The 22,197-nt window shown below is 38.1% G+C and overlaps 2 protein-coding genes across 3 annotated transcripts in view; one reads left to right on the top strand and one right to left on the bottom strand.

Moving 5' to 3' along the window:
* LOC112966763 (G-protein coupled receptor 98-like) overlaps window positions 1–17,903 on the bottom strand; it is a 75,166-nt gene extending 57,263 nt beyond the window's left edge. Inside the window, exons 1-4 of the mRNA XM_026067189.1 lie at window positions 17,430–17,903; window positions 15,342–15,655; window positions 12,627–12,719; window positions 12,406–12,485 (exon numbers count right to left, since the gene is read on the bottom strand). The gene's annotated coding sequence lies outside the window, so the exon portion shown is untranslated. The remainder of the gene's footprint in view (window positions 1–12,405; window positions 12,486–12,626; window positions 12,720–15,341; window positions 15,656–17,429) is intronic.
* A 165-nt stretch (window positions 17,904–18,068) lies between these two features.
* LYSMD3 (LysM domain containing 3) lies at window positions 18,069–22,193 on the top strand. Of its 2 annotated transcripts, XM_026067272.1 has the most exons (3): window positions 18,069–18,466; window positions 18,540–18,632; window positions 20,748–22,193. In XM_026067272.1, the coding sequence occupies exons 1-3, from the start codon at window positions 18,203–18,205 to the stop codon at window positions 21,345–21,347; spliced, it is 957 nt and encodes a 318-aa protein (XP_025923057.1). In that variant the 5' UTR covers window positions 18,069–18,202; the 3' UTR covers window positions 21,348–22,193. The 2 variants fall into 2 exon arrangements, with proteins under 2 accessions (XP_025923057.1, XP_025923064.1); XM_026067279.1 differs by lacking the exon at window positions 18,540–18,632 and having other exon boundaries at window positions 18,077–18,466.
* The last annotated feature ends 4 nt before the right edge of the window (window positions 22,194–22,197 follow it).

The following is a 22,197-nucleotide window of genomic DNA, read 5'->3' as shown; positions in this document are numbered from 1 at the left end:
AGGTACTTTGAGAGGATTACACAAAGCTAGTTCTCAACAGCACCAAGCCGAGAGAAGCAAATTACAAACCCAAGTACTTCATTGCATGTAACCAAATTGGCTGGTTGAAATGCTAATTGCCTTTCAGCAAAGCTAAAGACAGAAAGGGGAACTTGTGCTTCAGAGAATGACACGCATTTTTTACTCCACTTCTGCACTATTGTCTTGCTGAGAATTRTTCAAAATCTATTCATAAAGGTAGCTCTTTTCCTAACCTTTAAAAATGTGGGAAATTTCTAAAGCTCTGACCAATACCTCAGATCTGTTGGTCTGCCAAACCCATAACAGATGGCTGAATTAAGGCCGCATTAAATCCTTAATGAAGCAAAGCTTGAAACAGTTCAGAGCAGCAATATATTGGACTGGTCCAGGACAAGTGAGAGAGGAAAAGGAATTTTCTTCTGCTGTCAAAAAATGTGAACCATAATTGTATGCTAAGTAATAAATTTATACCAGATACAAAATGAAATAACCACAAAAAAATCTTTCAGCATAAAAAAAGATTTTGTTTTAGCATTTTATAGAAAATTCTGTTTACAACTTGCTAAAAAACCCCACAATCAAAAAACACAAGGGACATAGAAATCATCTTTTCCATTGATTAATTTTGCCAGAGAAATTTATCCTGTCAAATAGCACACAGCCTTTACACAACTTTACCCTAACAGCAATCTTGGTTTTGGCTTACAAATCACCTTAGCAAAAGGAATTTAAACAATTTCAACTAGTTTTATAGGAAACTTTAATAAGCCAAACTATGCATCATTATTTTTCATATTTAAAGCATATTCTATAACTCCTAGTTTTAAAATTCTTTCTGCAAATAGCCACAAATTCTCATCTATGGAGTAAACTTAATCTTGAAAATCTTTTTCACGCCAAGTATTTTCCAGTGAGACTATTCACTTGAAGAGGGACTTAGGTAAGTAAGGCTTTGCAGAAATAGTATTATTTGTGATTCAATCACATTCTTCAGAATAAAAAAGATAACAACAGGCCTACCTGGAATAAGATAAATGACCTATAACATTGATTCCTCCTGTCAATCCCTCTGCCCTAGGAAACAGTAATTTAGTTCCCATTTAAATACAAAGGACTCTTGAATTTCTGGAACTATGATGAAAATATAAAATCCACAGCAACAGCTCTGTAAAATTGAACTTGATGATGTAGGAGTTGTATAGCATTTGGGTTTATTACACGTTGAAAGAAGTACTCAAATACTATGTATGCTTACTTCCAGTGAGGAAAAGTATTATATCCAACAGGGATTAGATCTAAAGACTTCAATCTTGTAGGGCTGAAATGCAAGCACAATTTATACAAATGAGTAGAACCAATCAACAGGATTACTCATGTGAACATAGTTAAATATGTGATTATATCTTTGGGAGGTCAAGGCCTAACACTTTCTGAGCAAAGAATTTCAGCATAATACTCATATTTTCTCCTTCCTAAGTATATTTTGCACTTCTTAGAGGGCAAGTTAGATGTTAACCCAATGCCAAGAATACATTGTAAAAGGCTGGTCAAGAAAGAAAAATCAGACAGCAGGGTTATCCAGCAGGAAAATGGAGGTAAATTGCCTTAGACAGACTATCAAATAATAGCAAGGGTCAGATGTATAGTTATGGTTTTTAAGCTTATAAAAAACACCTTAGGCTAAAAAACTTCAAATATAGTTGAGACAAATTTTAATTTTCTCTCTCTTTGAAGTGTGATTTAAGGACATATTTTTCAACAATGTTTTCAACCAAGTTTTTTTAAGTTGAAGTTTTGTTAAGCTTATAATTAGTATGAAATACTTTTAAAAATAACAATCAACTCATCTTTACCATATTGCAATCCTGGAAAACTATGGGAGTTGTGTAACAATATAAAAGGCGATTAGTGGGTCAAATATTTTTCCCCCAAATTGCCATAAATTGTTTGTACCTTATGACTGAGATCCATATGGAAGATTTATTTATCTCTACAGTTATAGTCTTCTGAGCAGTCACACTAAAGGTATATGCTTTCCTAGSTTTTGTAGTAGTTCAGTTGAAGTCATCTGGAACAGTCATGTGTTATGTAAAACTTAAACACTTATATTTTTTAATGGAAATCCAAAAGCAAGGAAAGAAAAACCCTGGAAGCCAAAAATCTTAAATAACATAACGTGATGCATGTTAGATGTTTTAACAACAGGGTGTGTTTTAGCCCTTCTTCTGAAACCTTCATTCAAATAAAGCTCACAACAATTTCCAGGGGAAGAACTGCACTGTAGGTTTTGTTGTATAAGATCAATCTCATTTAGTAGTATCAGTTCTTTAAAACTTATCTGCTGTTATTTCTCAGCCTTAAAAATGCTGAGCACATATAAACTGCCCAGGACTTGCTTTCACAAAAAGAAAATAGCATTTTTCCTATTGACTTCAATGTGAGCAGGATATAACCACAATTACAAGCTAATAAGTATGTGTCCTCATTATTGATGTTAATTAGTTCACTCAGATGCAAATTTAGTAAGTATAATTGATTTTTTCATGTAAGGCTATTAAAACACTAAACTGTATGTTAGAAAGCTATTAAAACACTAAACTATATGTTAGAAATCAGTAATAACATAAATATTAGTAGTAATATCAAATTAGCATTTCAGTTCACCCTTGAAATACATGTTAGTTTTTACATTATCAACTATTTGGCCATTTCAATTCTAGTCCTAATATGCTAAAAATGATTTTATTCCCTCTCATGAATCTGGTTCTCCTTTTCACATGGAAACACTGAATACATTTAGTAGGAGAAAGCTTGTTTTAGGCTTAAGGGACAGACAGACTGTATTCTAAATATACCACATTCCACCTTTAGTTACTAAACTCTGCTCTCATGGTAGATTCTCAAATGCCTATTATTTAACTGAAAGTATTGTTCTAGAAGACATGTGCAAAGTATATCAGAAAAAAAAACACTTGGCTTCTATATGATGAATAAGTTTAAAAAAAAGAATTACCTGCTGCTTTGCAACTATCTGTACTATAAAGCTATTATAGACTCATTAAAAAACAATGAATAATGTTTGACAAGCAGTTCCTAACACATTTGATCTTAAATTTATCTGGGTTAGCCAGAGTGAATTATACGATGTTTTATACAGAATCAGCATATCAAAAGCTATAAAAACAGGAAATATTTCGAACTGTAACTGCTTACATGTCTTTTTTTTATCATAAACATTTAAAACTTATTCCTTATCAGATGATGATTTGCAAAATAAATTTTTCCTTTTTATTCACTCTTTTGCAATACACAATGCATACACAGCTCCTCCCTATTTTTATTTTCACTTAATTGAAACAGTCGAATGTCTTGTGTATTTTTGAGAGTTAAAATAGACAGCTAGGACATTTCAGGCTGAGTTTCATCCCATTATGATCCCTTGAGAATAGGATTTTCCATTGGAAGGACTACTGTCGCCACCTGCTCTGCTCTGCAGGACAGAAAGAGGAGCTGCTAGAACAACAGAAACCTTAGCAGACTCCTACTATCCAGCAGCCACTCATGGCTGAGCCACATGCTCAGCTCTGTCTGCAGCTGGTTAAACCTTCTCCCTCCTGCAACAGGTGCTGCTGGCAGTACTCTAGAGGTGGAAAGTGAAGATCTCTGCAGCTGATATAGGATGCTTCAAAAGCAACTACCAGCTCAAATAGAGAGAGAACAAACCTACCTAAATCCGGGGATATGGGCATCCGCATCCTCTGGACTCAGCCAGCCGCCTGCACACGCTCACTGTCACTCACACATTAAGCATTCCCTTGTCCCCTACTCCTCCCTCCTCTCTGTGCTGCGTTGAGTACACTCCTCCCTCTTCTGACTCCTGCTGCCTTCCCACTGCTGTGGAGATAAAAGGGGGTGGGATTGAGGAGGACATCTTTCAAGCCCCTGTAACTGCCTCTACTCTGCTGTAGTTCAAATGGAGCTAGCCCCCACAGTCACTGCCCAGGCAGTTCTTCCACTTAACTAGGACTGGGCTGTTTTATTCCTGCAGGTAGCAAAACAGGCAGGTTTTGCTTGGATTCTGACAGATTTTTGGATTTGAGCCCTCAGCCACACCAGGACATGTAGCTGGTCTTAATGCACAACTGTTCAGCAATGGGTAGGGATGCACAATTTCCATCTCTAGATCCAGTGTAATTTCTCTACCATCTAATTCACATGTTATAGTAACCTCCACACCAAGCAGATCCTGGGCCAAAACAGTCCATCACAACAGAGATACTAAGACACAAAGACAGCACCTGGATCTTGCTAATGTTTGGCCCCAAGCTCTCCAATTCTCTCATTTAATGGTAAACAAGTGTCAAAATTCCTGCTGATCAGATAAATGTTCATGCATCTAAGACCAGTAACATGGAAAATACTTTGATGAAGTCTAACTTAGTCCCATTTACACAATCTTTACTTATTTCCATATTCTTTGAGATATCTACTGGTTTTTAAGAAGTTTAAAAGCTACTGCAAACTAATGCAGCAGCATCACAATTTCATTTAGCTGAATCCAGTTAGATGCACCAACACTCCCACACTCCCTCCATCTCGTGTACAAATTGAAAGCATTCTATCAAATGAAAGAAAGGAAGTCCAAGGAAATCCAAACTCCAGTATATTCTTACTCTACTACAAAAACACATATCTGGCACTTCAAGCTTGCTAGATCCTGTCAATTTTTTGGTGCCAAACCTGCAGACTGTTCTCTCAAAACAGTACTCCAAAGCAGCTAGAAAAATTATGGCTCTGACACAACTCAGTGCAAAAGCAATGTGGAAGTAGATATCTAACATGAATCTTGACAGATACATTACTTTTGTTAACCTTGTATTACTCATCAGTCTTAAATAAACAGAGTATTTTTAATTCCTGTTTTAATACAGATTGGAATGTAAGTATTTGGATAAAAATCCAAATATACCTCTAGCCTAATTTTAGATGTTAATACCCAGAGCTTTATTTCATTTATAGGAAAGGCTGAGGGAAATGTTAAGGACAAAATAGGAGTCTGCACTGAATGAAAGCAGAAAATTTTTACAACTTTTGCTATTTGCTTACTGAGAATTCTTGCATTTCAGATGAGCTTCCTTTGCTCTCTTTTTTTTATTTGGAGTATATGGAAAAACAAATCAATGTTTAACACAGTGATACAGATCACAAAGAGAGGACTGGATGCAAGCAAACGATATTCAGTATTGCCAGCTGTGAAGACAAGCATCTAGAAAAAAGAATGAAAGCCATGTTTATAGGATGGAATACTGTATCCTGGGAAGCAGTGATTCTGAAAACAATTTTAGGATCAGATGAATCAAACTGGAGGCCAAAAAGGCTAACGTAATCTTTGCATATGCAAGGAAGARTTATAATGTAGTAGTAGGGTTAAAAAAATGACAGGATCTAGAAGGCTTCAGACCTTCTAATGGCATTATCCTGGTCACTACATCAATACTGTGTACTTATGGTGTTTACAATTCAGGAATAATGCAATTAAACTGGAAAAGGTAAAGAAGATGCTAGAGAATGATGAAAGGTTTGAAAACAACTTATAACAAAAGACTCAAAGACCTCAATAACTATTTAGCTTATACAAGAAAAAGTGATGCTTCAAGCTGGAAAACATCCCATCTAACATCAGCCATTTGGTCTGACCTAGTCACATAATAGGATAGGATGAACTACCTCCGAGAGGTCCTTGTTTCTTTCCCCTGACTGAACACAGAGTCCATATGACTATCTCAAACTAGACACCTTTTAGACTGTTTTTAGATAATGACATTAGGTAATGTTAGCCAAGATGAATACATCCTTGAACTTACTCTGTATTTAGCCGCAGAAAAAATGAACTTTGATAAATAGAAATCTGCAATATAGCACATAAAGGCATAGATGATCTAACATGCAGAAGCAAAACTAGACATTAATACTCAGAATAAATCACAGTTGTTAAGAGTAAGGGAAACAGTCCACTGGAATGAATTACCAAAGATCATGATGAAATCACTTATTTTTTTTAAATAGAAGTGTACTTTTTTTTAAGAATGTTGGACCTCTAATAGGAATTCAAGCAGATATATGTGATATTCTGTTATATGTCTGATCAATTATTGCAGTAGTCCACCTGGCTTTATTTATGAACAGTTTTTTTATCAAGACTTTACTATGCATTATTTCTATGCATCAGTTCAAGTTTTTCTATATTGAAAAAAGAGCAAGTAGTCCTTCAAAGGCCCATACTATTAACTGCAGAATCTTGCATTACAAAGAACTTGATGTTTGAGCATCAGAAATAACTAGTACATTTTTGATAGGGTAGGCATAAAGTTCTTTTTTATGCTTTATTCTAAAATGTTGTTTCAGCTTAGGAAAGTTACTTCATGTTGCCCTTTTTCCTCCAGCTTCTGTGGGCACTGAAGTGACCTTATATTCAGCTCAGCTCCCACCAGAGGCCATCAAGCTGCTCAGTATCAGAGGGATTGCCTTAATAGCCATCAGTCCTCAATTACAGCAGACCTGAGCACATAAAACATTGCTAATTATTGAGCTAGAAGACAAAGGATGAAGTTGAGAACTCAGACTTGGGGCCACTGATTCACACAGCTAGTTTCACAGAAACTTTGATGAAACTTTCAACAAAACTGCATTCAGATCTGAAATGACTGCAGCTTTTACTACTCTCTCCCACTCAATATGCAATCCACTGTTTTCTCTAGATCCCTGAGGATTTCCTGACTACTTTTCCATTTTCATCACACTACTCCAGAGACCTATATACTGTAGTTCCTTTGTTAGATACAAGGATGAGAGACTCCCATGGGATTTTGTCAACAGTGCTCCTCAGCCAGCTGGAAAGGTTACCAGTGATTGACATGGGACACTCCATGCCCACTTTTAACAACTCAGCATGCTGCCTGCACAGCACTCTTAACCCCTTACAAATGTCAGGAACAAACAATTGGGCTGGCTATTGGACCTACAATAGATCTGGCATTGCACAGAACTATGCCTCCAGGTCATCATTCTCTTTTCAAAAAAAGCAGTAAATAAGGTGTACTAGGTACACCCCTCAAATTCTTTGTTTCTTTGGATTTCCTTTGTTTTGAATTCACAAAACTGCAAGTTAAAAATGGTTCTGCTGCTCAGTAAACCAATACTGAAAGCAGCAGCAATACAATCAATGGACTCCAGTTTGTTTGTTTTGAAATCCTGCCTTTTCCCTTTACTGGCATCATCTGAAAGAAAAGACCAGAGAAGAGAGTTAAAAGAAACAAATCCCCAAGAAGGAAAGGAGTAAGGGGAAGGGTAGAGAAGAGTTTGAAGGGCAAGAGACAGCTATAAGGAATTGCAAAAATTCCAAAGGGCTTCAAAAAGGGAGTATTTTCTCCTCTTGCTTATATTTTTATTTATAAAACAGATTGTTATATGAATATTAAGGCCATTTGGTATTCAGTCATAGATATTGCAAACATTACATTGTAAATATTAGATAGCAAAGTTAAATGCTGATGATCAAATCTGCTGAACTTCTATAAATGTCATTAAAATTGAGATCTCCTTCATGCTTCCCAACTTTAAATTATCATGTTGCTTTTATTTCAATATCTAGTAATGCTTTGTTTTCATCCGACACAGCCAAGCTTCCAAGTTTTCGTCTAAACATATGCTTATATGCAACTAGCAAACAAGGAAATTCTGAACACTTTGATATTCAGTCATGCACAGATTAACACACTGGTCTGCCTCTTCTGGTATGCCAGCTGCAGCACACTGAACTACTTTGAATGAATAATATTAAGCATGTGTGAAGCTCTTCAGTAGGTGAATCCTCAAAATACACCGGACAACTTTATTTCTTGGGTCTTTATTAATGAATCACTTCCCATATAATACAATACTTCAAAAACATGCATCATCCATCAGATACTGCTTTGATCAGTTCCAGCCTATAGGTTGAATACTCAAGCTAATCTTGTTCCTCTGGTTGTAGAGCAAGTGACAAGATGCAGATGATTTCCTTGGAGGAAGGCCCTTTTTGAAAAGGGATTTTCTTTAAACCATGGTCTGCAGTGATAAACCTTTCAGGAGCATTTCTGTAAGACAGACCATTCTAAGTAACTTAAGAACACCACAGACTTCCACAAGAACTTAGTCTTCCATGTGCAGCTGTAGTTTGATATTTGATTCCACACAGATAACTGTTTCCTCAGCTGTTGTCTAAGATGCTCCACATGTTCCTTCTGATTACTTCTTAATGTGATTTATACTGGGGAGCAGATCTAACTGGTAGTATTGAATGAAACAGTACCAGAAATATAGAACATTACTTTGGTAGCATACTCTTCAAGGAACCATGCTAAAAAAAATTTAAAAAAAAAATCACACTTTGGAAGAGGGCAGAATTGACTAAGACTTGTACCAAAGAGGTGTGTTGATCTGAGCCTGACTAGTCTGCATTGCCATGTACCTCTGCTTCTGACCACTACCCCATAGAGGCTTATGAGCAAGCTTGTTTTCTGTTCTTTGAAGTCTGAAATGTTCCTGATAACTTCCTGCTGCTGTCTAGCTACCCCACTCTGGAAAAGTATGTAACTAGCACCAGGATCATGTTATGTCTGTTGAGCAATACCCACACTCTCCTTCCTGAATTCCTGCATGTGCATCTTGATGGGTTGGGAATGCTTTAATATTACAATCTTTGATTCACTGGGTAGTTTCCTGATAGATAACTAAATGCATGTAAGAAAGCACAAAGTAGGAGTACCAAAAGTCTTTGTACCATCTGAGGTGACTACATAGCAAAGTTTGAGTAGTGTAAGGTTCTCACCCAGTAATTTATGCCTGACTGCTTGATGTGCAGATGGATATAGATTAAACTCAGATGTCTTGCTCCTCTTTTTCCAGAGATGTCCAGGATAAGAAATTGAAAAATGAGGACTTTAAGCAGATCATGCTCTAGTTCTTTGGATATGTATTTTATGCTTCCTGTGATCAGCTAGGCAAAGTATAACCTTTTTATGGTACTGCTCGTTAGTGATACACTGGTAAAGCATACCAATGTTTAAAAGTTTTTAAACTGAAATTTGGAAATATTCCTATTATCAGAAAAAGGAAATGCTCCCTAGCATCTATTCAGAGGCTGTTATATTTTTACCAAACATTACTGCAAAAGTGCTATTTACATAATTATCACTTTTCTATTCCTAAACTTAATTATATATTTTACAAGACTTTCACAAAAAAGTGAGAAAACAACTAAGAAAATGTTAATGTAAACATGTCAAATTTAAAGAATTGTACAGTTATTGGAAAATAACCTGGCTTACTGCATTGGCTGTCCAAGCTCCAGCATACAATTTCTGAGAGCATGCTGCCATTATGACAAAAAAATCTCTGAAGAAATGGTTTGGTCTTGCAATGTTTAGTGACTCCATTCAAACCAAAGTGGGAGCTCACTGGCTTGTCAGTCACATGGAGAAACAGGAAGAGAACTTGGCAAGAATTGTCTGCCTGTTCCTGTTGTGCAGTTATCATCGCTAAGTTGCAGTCTTATTTTTTCCAGTCAAGTATGTTCATCTCTTCATTTGCAGCATGTCACTGATATTGCATATAGTATACAACAACTTAGCTTTTCCACAGAACACCTGCTAAATTACTAAAAAGTTCCTCTATATCTTGGTAACACACAAGTTCAGAGCACTTCAAATCAGACTTAAAAGGTAAATTCATTAAGAATGCTTACCAAAATTGCATTTTTCTGAAAACAAAAGTGAAAAGCCTTCCACAAACCTTCCATCTAAATTGCTGTTAATTTGAAAGACTTCAAAAAGTTTCAGACTAAAGAAAAATGCAAAATAGTTCCAGCTGCTGCACACAATCTCACTTGCTTTCCCAGTTCACCATTAGGTGACAGGTATTCCCTTTGAAAAGAGGAGAAACTATTTGGAAACAGTTTGATGTTTTTCAACAAGAATTGACTTCTCTGGAACTCCCTAAGTGAAAACTGAATGTTTACTCATGTTATTTACTTCTTCCCCCTCAAGATCAAGGGGATATTACTTGAGTAAAGATCTGTGCAAATTAAGGACCCAAAATAAAAGTATGCTTCCAAAGGAAAGCAGTAAGGCCAGAATTTGTCTCAAAAGTAACTACCCTCCACCTTTATCAATTTATTTTTCTAGCTGTGAGATAAACCCTGGCATCCATTTTGTTGGTAATTGTATCTATAAAGCAGCATTTATCTTAGCATTCTGATGCTAATACACTGATCCTGCAGACCCTCAAGCATGTAGAGAGAAAAATGAAATCAGCTGCTAATACAGATGAGAATAACATGCACTGTTTTCAGGGCTGGTTTGCAAGGAAAAAAAGATGTACATACTCTCCTCACAGCTCCCTTCCATTTCATTTATACTTTGTCCTGAGCAAAACCTAAGGCCTTCAGAATTTCATTATTTGTAATGTATGACCTGCAGCACCTTTAAGCTGTATGCCTTTTTTTTTAAATGTGACAGTGGAGTTGCTTTATCCCCCTCTTCCACATGGCACCTGAAACTTATYTGAGTACACAAGATGCAAGGAGATGGAGAAACAAGCACCTAATTATGCTATACTACAAAGCACCCTAAAACAACTGTATATAAGAGTCCTGTACATGATTTGTTAAACATAAAAGATGGTCTAGGTATTGTAGAAGTCTACATCGATGCAGCAACATCACTGATACAAAAATATTCCTAGAAAAACAATCCACRTAGCACATAGCCTTTTAATTTATGGCATTCCAAGTTGAAAGTCAGAGGTAGTTCAGACAAGTAATAAAAAGGTTACATGACAAAGTAACATATGAAGGAAAATACTGAGACACATTTAAGGTATTTATAGCATAAATCAATAAAAAAACTTTTAAAAATCTGTATAAGACTAATTAACAATCTTTTAAAGTTTCTTCCAGTGTATGCCCACCATGTGTGGTGCTTCCCCGTGGTTTGTTATTTTACTTCAATGGCAGGGGGACAAAACCAACAAAGCTCCATAACTATATAGCATAGCACAATGTAACCATGGAAGCATTTGTCCACTTGTCAGAGCYTCTCCAGAATGATTCAGTCATTCATTTCATTGAATCAGTACTGAAGCTTTTAAGATTTATTACTTGAGGGTGGAGAAAAACTAATAAAACAAATTCCTTGATGCTTCCCATTAAATACATCTTGTCACAGTATGCATATTAATATTTTGTACTTTACTGATGTGGTGTTGGCTATGTTACTATCTCTCCTTATGGAGGGATTGCTCAATGTATTTGCATTAACATGCCTGATACTCATTGAAAGAGAACTTAAAGATTTCTGACATATTTTGCTGTCCCATATGCAAGCTGAATCAAAGACAAAAGTTGTAGAAAGGTGGGGATAAAAGGAATCTTAAAATTCATTAAAGATGCTCCTGCTAAAAAGTATGTCTATTAGACCCCTTTCTTATTTAAGCCACAAACTGGACACTTGCAGTCATGCTGTAAATGCTTAAAGTTGAATGGAATTATTTTAGAAGTATTTTCATATTTGTTAAAGTATGATAAAGTTTATTAAATACAAATCAATGCCTGAAGTGACTGACAAAGATAAAGGAAAACAGAAAAACAGCATGTTTTATATGAATAACTAGTTCTTAAGCACTATACTGACAAGTATTCTGATTTCCAGCTGATTGTGAGTGCATGATACCTTTCTATAAAATTTTATCAACTTTACAATGAAAATATTTAAGAAAAGAAAACATAGCAAGATACATATAGTTACAGTACCATTACCATTACTAATAATAGGACTAGAGAATAATAACTCATTGTATTACTTTACACTTGCATATAGTTATAGGTGAAAATTAAAGGCACCTTAAATGCACAGGTCAAGTGCTTATCAGTACGACAGGCTGTGAAGGTCATACCTGTTAATGCATTAAAAATTTTCAGGACTATGAATCAGATCCTGGCATGAGAAAGTCTCCCTGCTCCCACTCCCTTTTACCATTACTTCTCCCTTCTGCAAAAGCTGGTCAGCTTACTCCACACTGTTCCAGCTGTGAGAAGCTTAAAACAAAGGAAGAAAGTAAAACAAAGGTATTCAGGACAACTCCCTCACTTGCCTATAGGCCTTTTTTCCTATAGACAGAACAGTAAAAGGGTGGAAGAGTCCATATAGTTGACTAGCACTGCCTGTACCAGGGCAATTTTCCACTCAGTGAAGTGAAATCAAAGGACTGTTTGTCAGTGAAAGCTTTTCTCAATTTTAGCTGTTAACATTGCTGAATACTTTCAAAACCAGAGAATGTAGATTATACCTTACAAATGGCCTTCTGGATCATTTTCATACGCAGAAACTATTAGCAGAAAAACAGCTCACTAAGTGTCCAGTGCAATGCTGTGACAGAGGGAAAAACAGAGCTAATCTTAGAGTGTATCAACAGTAGATTAGTGACCAGTAGTTTGGTGGGGAGGGGGGAGGAGGAAGGGAGTGGTAGGGGAAAGTAAGAGTAATTTTACCTTTTTATGTAGCACTAACCGATATTTGAAGCTGCATAAAGTTCTGGTGTCCACATTTTAGAAAGGATGCTGAAATCCACAGAGGATGCAAACAAGTCCCAAGAACTGACAACTAGAGAAAGCAGAGAGCAAAACTTAAAGCTCAAAATGTTTAATTCAAAAAAAAAAAAGAGGAAAGACTTGACTACAATACAAAAATTCCTTCAGAGGAAAAACAAGTGAGCACTAAAGGGATTCCTCTTGTCAAGGAAAGCATACCAAAACAACAGATATTCCTGACTTACTTAGATTCATACAGCTAAAATTGGAAGGAATCTATGAAAACCTTAAAATACTTAAGTTATCCCACTACAGACACTTATTTGTCAATATAGGTATACAAGCAGGTATTAAGAGTCTCATACCAAAGTCTGTAAAAGAGTCAAAAACAATGTTTACTCTATTTTATATACCACCTTCAGTGTTACTGACTTCAGTGGAAGATTTTCTTATTCAGAGGATACCTGTACTAAGCTCAAAGTAAAACATAAATCAGATGCAAGTATGCAGTTCTTTATAGATTTTTGAAAAAATATCAGGCAACCAATGCACCATACTGGCTGTGTTACAGAAGATACACAGCACATTCCTATTATTAATTTTATTTAAAATTAATAAATATGTATTCAAGTAACCAGTTCATGTTGATTAACCAAAGGRAAGCAGCAAAAGCATGCAATATGAAATTGGGAAATGGCATTTTTAACCACAGGTTACTATCATTCATTCTGATTAAAATCATATCAATGCTAATTTAAATGACTGAGTTCATTGTTTGTTTGGGGTTTTAAACCAATTTAAGAGTGAAATTGAATCCTGCTGACTAAAAAGGGTTTCTGCTAATTCTGAAACTCAAGGCCCAGATTATAATAGTTATACACAAGTAAATGTATACATGCAAATGTTTCCATTGAAGAACAGACTACTCTGCAAGTCTCTGCTGATTTAGCATTTCCTTCTGCATACCTCTAATTCTTAATTCATCTTATTCTATCTTACACATCTTGCAGTCAGACACTGCCTTACTCTTCAACTAGATTCTACTGGAGCTGCTGGCTTATGTTGACACAGYTGTTTCCTATGAAACTTTAATACCATTCCCAACTACCAAGCAGGGAAGCAGATGAAGATGGACAAAGGCTGTAGATTTCTTTCTGCATGAGCCTTTTAATGATACACAGCTTATCACTCCATTTAAATGATTAAAATATACATTTAGATACTTAGCTTTAGTCTTCTCAATGTAAGTCTAGCCCTAGGTCCTGAAACAGAATGACTTAAAAACTTACAAAAATTAGTGGAGGGACATGACATGTATGTATTTGCTGGAAAGAAAGAATAAATGTTTCTTTATTAAAGATGATTACAAAATGTCAGCTCCCCATCATCTTGTTTATAGTTCCTTGGTATAATTTCCTAAAGATCTTTTTAATATTTCTATGTGCATACTTTAATTCCTAACTCTGATCAAGCCACACTAGATATAACATGACCAAAGGGAATGTGATAGAGATCCCTGCAGTCACTCTTGGAATGCCATGGAGTGATTAACACTGACCCTGTTGCTTATTGAGAATGCACTTAGGATATGCAAAGTAACTTACATGGCAATGGAGAAAGGCTGTATTCCTATTAGCATTCATGGGAGCTATGCAGCTACAGTCTTGTTCATCAAGTTTGGAATATACCCTTTTGTTATTGATGGGAAAATGTCACTAGTTACAAATGGTTACACACAGGGGTGTAGCAGGGTCAAAGCAAACTCCAAAACTTTCCCCCTGCCCCCCCAAAGAGAGTGCTGCTTCAGCAGTTCTTTTTTGACCTGATGGTACACCTCTTTAGATAAAAGAAATAGCAAAATTCCCCACCCTGACCTCTTCTGTAGCCCCACTACCCAAAGATTAAAGAAAAATGCAAAGCCTCCCAAAGGATATGCCATTAGTGGTGTATGCTGGGACAATCGGACACTGATGTAGGCATCACTAAGTATGAAGTCTGCCTTCAAACTCCTCTCAAGGTCCACCCACAACTCTGATCGGTCTCATAAAACAGTCTTTCAACAGCATGAATAGGGTCTGAGTCATCAGTTTCCCAGCTACAGACAACTACAGTTGCTTCATTTCTACTACTGAAAGCTTCCTTTAAAAAACAAAACTAGTTGGTACTGCAGATATTCTCTGCCAGATGTCTATGACACTTCTTAAAAGATGGAATTCTCATTTGCTAAGTTAATTTTTTATCAACTTGAGATCAAGATTAAATTTAGAATTTATGGGAAATTCAATCTTGTCACCTTCAATATGGCATATTACTCCTGCTGGAAATAGAGTTGGAGGACAATTCARTTTCCTTACAATCTGCCATCCCCTGAACTGCATAAAACCATACTGGGACTACTGCAAGCATGTGCACAGGTAATCTTTCTTTGTTGACAGAAGCTGTTTACATAGGGCCTTCAATGCAATTAGCACAAGCTGTGTGAAACAGAAAGCTTATTTCTGAGCAGGCACCAACTGGGAWGATGCTACAAAATACTCAAGAGTGGAAATAGTCCTGGTTAGGCTCCTAAACTAGAGATACTCTCCCTACATGTAGGAAGCTGTTTCAAGGCAATTCTAATTATACTGCACAGCCAGAGCTACATTATGAGAAATGATGCATAAGAAAGCACATAAATGAGCTTCTACTTACTTACCGAACTCCTTGCCAGAAATGCAGTTTCCTGTTTACACTTTCAGCAGCCTGTTTGTTCTATGCATCTTTAGAAAACATAGGAATCAGTCCGGCCCAATCTGGCCAGCTTTTATTCTATGCTTACCAAATACTTCTGTATCTGAGAGTATTTATATTCTTTCATGTAATCTTTTTCTTACTTACAACAAAGAACATCTATGCTCTTGACAGGACATCACTACTGAACAGTTTTACTTTTCTCACTGATGCTGTTTCCCTACAGAGTATCCAGACAGCCTAGAAATACTTAATAAGGACTTTTGCCTCATCCGTCATCTGCAATAAAGAAATATTTTAAGGACAAATATATTGAAAGTTATTTTTACTTTTAACTAGAACACATTAACACATTGCACACCCTGATGACCTATTTTACAATGTCTGGGAAATACTTCAGTCTTCCTCAACTTCTGAGTCTGATGTGTATGACACTCCATAGATGCATACAGTCACTAGCTCTTGTGATACAAGACTCAAGATACCTATCTTCAAAACTAAAGTCGCAAAAGAATTCTGCCTTTCTTAAATTCCAAGCACAAGGGCAATTCTAGCCCATGCTAGAATTGCAAGGGCAATTTCCAGCCCTTTCAGTTGCACAAGAAAGTCTGAAAACATCATATAACAAAGCTCAAAAACAAAAGGCAAAAAGTTATTCAAAATCACTTTTTAAATTAAATTTAATCAGTTTATGACTAGACTCACAACCATATTTCTCTTCAGCAGTTATGCAGTCAATTGCTTCAACACATTCAGACTAACCTCAGAGCTGTCAGCCTTTGTAAGCAATACCATATTTGCTCCTGTGGTAAACAAAAGCTTACTTCATACCTTGCTTAAAGAAATTTCCACCAGATTAAACTTCCTTGTTACTTTTCTGCCCCCTTGAGATAAGTTTATTACCCCAGCAACTGCCACAGGTGCTGACAGCTCTTATTGTTAAGACTGAAAATGAATACATTGGTTTGGGATGGAAGAAGGGCAAAATACCTAGAAGCTGCGAGGCATAATTTGCAGTTCCTTTCTTGTAGAAAAAAAAGAATCAGCATGGTTTGAACTTCTCATCTTTATCTCTGCACTACTACTCCCCAGGAGAAAAGAAAGGCTGAAGGGACAGAGAGAAGGTATAGGGGAACAGCTGTATAAGTAGAAATGCAATAGGAATCAAGCAGGACTAAAAGGTATATAAAGTTTGGAGGTGCCAAAAGCTACAGGCAGAAAGGGCTCTTAAAAGAGGTATTTTATTCACCCAAATACATGGCATTTCCATATCTGAACAGCCTTCATTTCTCCAAAAACAGAATCAGTCAGAAGTATATATTTTAAAAGATTAACTCACATGTATATCACCACATACCTCACAGTTCTCACTGCCCCTCTCCCCAGCTATCTTCCCCCCAGTGGAGATTCTGCCCTTCAGCCTACCTCTTGCCAGACATGCTGCTGCTAGCAAAGCCACAAGGCACAAAGTTTCTTTGTGCTATTTACTAGCACCATGTTGGACAGGGCTAGTGGATGAGAGTAGACTGCAGGYCTCCACATGGTCTCTCCAGCAGGTAGCAGTCAGGAACACACTTACCAGAAAAAGCATTTTGGCTTCAACCCCTATTGTCTTTTCATTGCCTGTGGCTTAAACTTGTTCTCCAGACCAGAAGCTCCTAGTCTGGCAGATGCCACCTGTGCAATGTCCATCCAGAGGGAACTGCAAGCAGTTGCTAGCCAACTGACTACCAGAGCATGCTACTAAGGCAGACTCTTGAAAAGACCTGCACTTGAACAAGAGTCTGGAAGTACAAAATGAGGGCACTTTTTTCATCACTTTCCYAAATCCTTCTCCCCTTTACAGTCAGAAAGATTACATGGGTGGAGGGAGCACTGCACTATTAAGCAGCACTTGCACTAAGCACAACATCTTAGCCTCTAGCACCAAGCAGCTCAAGCAAGAGCTCCCACAGCCAGGCTGTAAAAGCTAAGGAAAAGCCATAGCACTCCAGCACACTTATGCCTACCATCCTTCAGGAACTAAGATACAATATAGTGGGGCAACACTCACAGCAGCATGTTAACCACATAAGCAGCCACCAAAAAATCCGCTTGCCACCCAGGCAGGTCCTCGGGCTCGGCCTAGCAGCCACTCACACCATAGCAACAGCTATAACAAAATCGGGCCCTAGAAAAGCCCCTCAGCAAGGCAAGGCCGGGACCCGCGGTCGCCCTCACGCAGACGCCACCACAGGCGGGCTACGGCAGGGTCAGAGGAGCTCCGCATCGCCCCCAACTGCCGCCACACGCGCGCGCGCCCAACAGCTACACAGGCTAACAGCAGCCGCTGTCCGAGTGCGGGCAGCCCGCGGCCCCCTGCCTTTATAGCACCCGCGCGAGGCGGGCGGAGCGCGCGAGCCCTTTAAGAGCAGCCGCGGGGCAGGCGCACAGACAGCTGGAGGGTCGGGGCGCGCTGCGGACGTGGCGGCGGGGCGCCGGGCCAGCGGCCGCCATTGCTATGCGGAGCGCCCGCCACGGCGGCAGCGGCAGGTACAGCCCCGTGGGGGGGGAAGGTGCCTCCCTCCCTGCCTGCCTGCCTGCCTGCCTCGGCCCTTCTGCTCGTCCCCGTTTCCCGGGGGCGGCTCTTTTTCGCTGTCCGCTGCTGTGGCCCTTCCGGGGGAGGCAGGAAGGGGCGGGTGGCGGCGCCGGCGCTCGCCGCCCTGGGCCGGGGAGCGGCTCGGCGCAGGGCACGCGGGCCGGGCTGGGGCCGGCGGAGAGGCCGGTGCTGCGAGCCGCGCTGAGCGCGCCACGTCTGCGGTGTTGCCCGCAGAGCCCCGCGGGAGGATGTCCGGGAGGAGCCCCAGCTGCGGCCTGCCGCCGCCGGCCATGGCGCAGTCCCCGGGGGGTGGCCACCTGCACCCTTTCRGCAGTGGCGCCGACGGCGAGGGCCCCGAGGAGGAGGTGGAAGTGTACGAGCTGCGGCCCCGGGGCAGGGAGAAGGTCCGCAGAAGCACGTCTAGAGACCGGCTGGATGATATTGTTCTGCTAACGAAGGATATACAAGAAGGGGACACTTTAAATGCGATTGCACTTCAGTATTGTTGCTCAGTAAGTCTGAGTGATTTTTTTTTTTCTTTCAGAGCGAATAATTGGTCTGATATTATCTGTCTTGTTGTTTTAGGATTGGGCACACCTGAACACCAGTCTAGGCTGCATGTGCAAACTTGGCTCCCCTCTCGTTCAGCTGGATTCACTTAGCTTTCAACTTGTGCATGTAAACTGCTAACTAAAACGTTGTGTTATTCAGAATTTAAAAAACTAATGCTTGACATGTCTGAACTTCTAAAATAATAGAATAAAGTGCAGTGTATCCAAAGGTTCTAGGTTTAGTGTGCAGTTTTGAGGTGAAACTAATGTAAATGTAAGAAATATATATTTTTGTATGTGACATTGATGCATCACTTAATGTGTAGTATGCTGCTATACAATAAAAGTTCTCATGGTATGTAGTCACAGATGGGCACGTTTACTAGTATAGTGTTGACTATCACAGTTTGTAATGAAGAAGGTATTGCTGAACTACCTTAGAAGCTTTTGTGTGGAATCCTAACTCCATTTAGGAGAACAATTCACTGTAGATTTCTTTTAAATTCTGCTGAATTGCTCAAAATACTTATTAGCATGTGTATGCCATACTCCTGGGAACTATTTGCCCAGAAGTGTTCTCTTCTGGTGTAGTTCAGATGTTTATATTTCTTTACTTCTAGTTAAGAGTTCTTAAGTTAGTCTTGTGAATCTGCTTTCTTCCTAACTTTGGCTGGTATTAAGGCAGAGGCTTCTGTCTTGATTATTGTTAGCATTTGTATGTATTCTACTAAGCAGAGGAGATCAGCTGTGTGTGTAGTGTGTTGTCTGCTAATAATGTAGCTTTCAAGAGGTCAAACTCAGTCAAATTCAAAATCCATGTTTTCTAAAGTCTTGTTATGATCTAATTCTCAGGTAGGAACAACCCTAGGGGCCTACTGTCATGAACTTGGGTACCAAAGTCTTGACATCATTTTGCTTAATAATCATGACATGTTTGAGCTTAATTAAGCAATTCTTTGCCTCAGCACCCACCCCAGTTGAGTATTTTGAGCAAACTTACTATATTAGATCTCAAACAAGAAATTGAGGGGTGAACTACTTTGCTCTTCCTTGGAGATTTATGGGGGATGTGAAAGAGGTCCAGGTGTTTGGGCAGAAAGCATAACTCATGTGGTGATAGAATCTACTAATCATTGGGTTAAATGCTGCTGTTTGTAATCTTTTATGCTGATCTGACTTTTCTAGTTTAAAACACTTAAATATGCTGTCATGGGGACTGAAACACTATGTTACAAGATTAGTGCAGTGTATGCTAGTGTTGGTCATCCTAACTTGCTGCTTCTGGCCAAATCAGTTCTAAGTGGAGCGGCTACAGCAACAAGGGTCTCCAGACCTTACTCCTAACTGTCTTGTATTCTGTCTGTTCATATTTTCTCCTGAAGTAGATGCCATTTAAATGGAGGAATGATTTGAACTCTGCTATCATGTTTTTTTGGATACTATAACCTGGAGGCTTTTGCTTGAAAACAGGCATAATACCTTTGTTTTTACCAGATGTTGCAAGAAAGTACTGGTTTTCTTTGAGTACTTAATTATGGTGAGGTTTGTGGCTGTGCATCCCATGGGGCTAGGGGGGGTAGTGTCTTGTAATGAAGTGGCTAATTCTCTAAGGACAATTAAATCCTTGTAGAATATTTCATGTGAGACTTTTGAATCTGAACCTTTTAAGAGCAAAATGAGATTCATATTGAGCAAGAATGAGGGAGAAGGTGAGAGCTGACTTGAAAATGATGACTTAAAAAAAATTTAAATTATGTCTGGGTTCTACCTTGCTGCCCCAAAATCTGCCACAAAAAGCTGGAAAAATCCAAAGCAAAAGTGTGGCTGGATGAATTAGAAGCTCATAATTTTTATTATTCCTTACTCATAAGTTTTAAATTTAAATCAGAAACTCAGTAATCTATTCCATTTGCAAAACACTGGAGTAAAGTTGATTTCAGAAATAGTTGCCACTAATAGATGAATATACATTAAGTGACTATTAATACATTAAATGATTTTCAGAATCTTCATCTGAAATGAGAGGGTTTGTTATCTTGTAATTATGTTCTTGCTTTAACATTGTTCAAATTGGATCTTTGACTGGATTTTTGACCTCTTCTCACTTCATACTGTTTGAATAGTATCAGTTCAAAAAACAAAAAAACAGGCCCTTTAGGGAAAAAAATCTATTTCTCAAGGGTTTAGAGCTTGTAACATTTTCATTTCAGTTCCATATGACTTGACTTTTTTTTGTTTTCAGGTTGCAGATATCAAGAGGATTAACAATCTTATCAATGATCAAGATTTTTTTGCCCTGAGGTCTATCAAAATTCCAGTAAAGAAGTTCAGTGTATTGACTGAAACACATGTCTCTCCAAAAGGAAGACCAGTTCTACGGCCTGCTCACTGTTCTCCGGAAATACAGGAAACATTGCCTTCTGATAAATTCTCTGCTAATGAGACTGCTGGCAACTTCTTAAAAGTAGTAGATCGTGATATAGAACAAATAGTGAAATGTAATGATACAAAGAGAGAGAACCTTAATGAAGTTGTTTCTGCCTTAGCAGCCCAACAGATCTGTTTTGAAACTGATAGTAAAACTAAAAAATGCAAAGATCCTTATTATGGAGCAGATTGGGGTATAGGATGGTGGACAGCTGTAGTGATTATGTTGGTTATTGGCATAGTAACTCCAGTTTTTTATCTTCTGTATTATGAAGTTTTAGTGAAAGCAGATGTCAGTCACCATTCTACAATGGAATCTTCCCATTCAGGTGTCACAGCACCATCACATCAGAAACAAATAGGAAATGGAATAAATCCAGCAAATATTATAAATGTTAATCAAGGATATAAATGATAAGGAGAGCTTCAGCATTATGACTGAAAGCCTGAGACAACTGTTATTCATAGACACATAACATAGCATTAGATGAAGAGGAAACCACAGAATGCAAAGTGCATCTGGAATGCAGAAGAAGTATTTTACTGATGTATGATTTGTCTTTATGGGCAGTGTTTCATTATATGGATGTTTGTGTGGCTCATGTAATCTCTGAATATGCCTGAAGTTAGGGGATTTTAATGCAAGATTGGAATACAAATTAAGATATAAAATGGTCTCTGAAGCTTTGCACTTTTTTTATTTTGATAAGCTTAGGTTTTCTAATTAATGACAATGTGAGAAAGTGTATTTTGAACTAACATAAAAGGACTCTTACTGTACCTTTTACAACCCTAAAATGGGTATTTGGGGATGTCTAACTTTTAAATGTTCGAGTATTTATATGGTGCATAGTACACCTAATATCTTAAGATCAAGTTTACAGTTATCTGTTAAAACTGCATTCTCATTTTATCTTACCTTAAGAAATAGGATGAAACAATCATTCCATAATTAACTGCCACTATAAAGTCCCCTTTCTGTTAAAAGTGATTATTTTATAGAGGAGCTAATACTTAAGCTGGTGTCTTTCAGTTTTGTGCCTGTGGTCAGCCCATTCTTTAATACTTTTCAGTACAGGTGATAAGCTAATTTGATAACTCTGTATATGATATTGTGCTTCAACCCAGTCCAGTTGAGACAGTCTTATAGAAAGCTCACAACCTTCTCCATGGTATCCATCTACCGAAAACTGACTTGACTGGACTCCTCTTCTGGTCAGCTGTATGTAGAATGAAATAAGTGAAGATGCATGGCACCTCATTCT

The sequence above is a fragment of the Apteryx rowi genome, unplaced genomic scaffold (genome assembly GCF_003343035.1).
Source record: "Apteryx rowi isolate R43461 unplaced genomic scaffold, aptRow1 scaffold_104, whole genome shotgun sequence".
Classification (NCBI taxonomy): Eukaryota; Metazoa; Chordata; class Aves; order Apterygiformes; family Apterygidae; genus Apteryx; species Apteryx rowi.
Note: the sequence above shows the minus strand (reverse complement) of the source record. Positions and strands in the feature narration are given on the sequence as shown.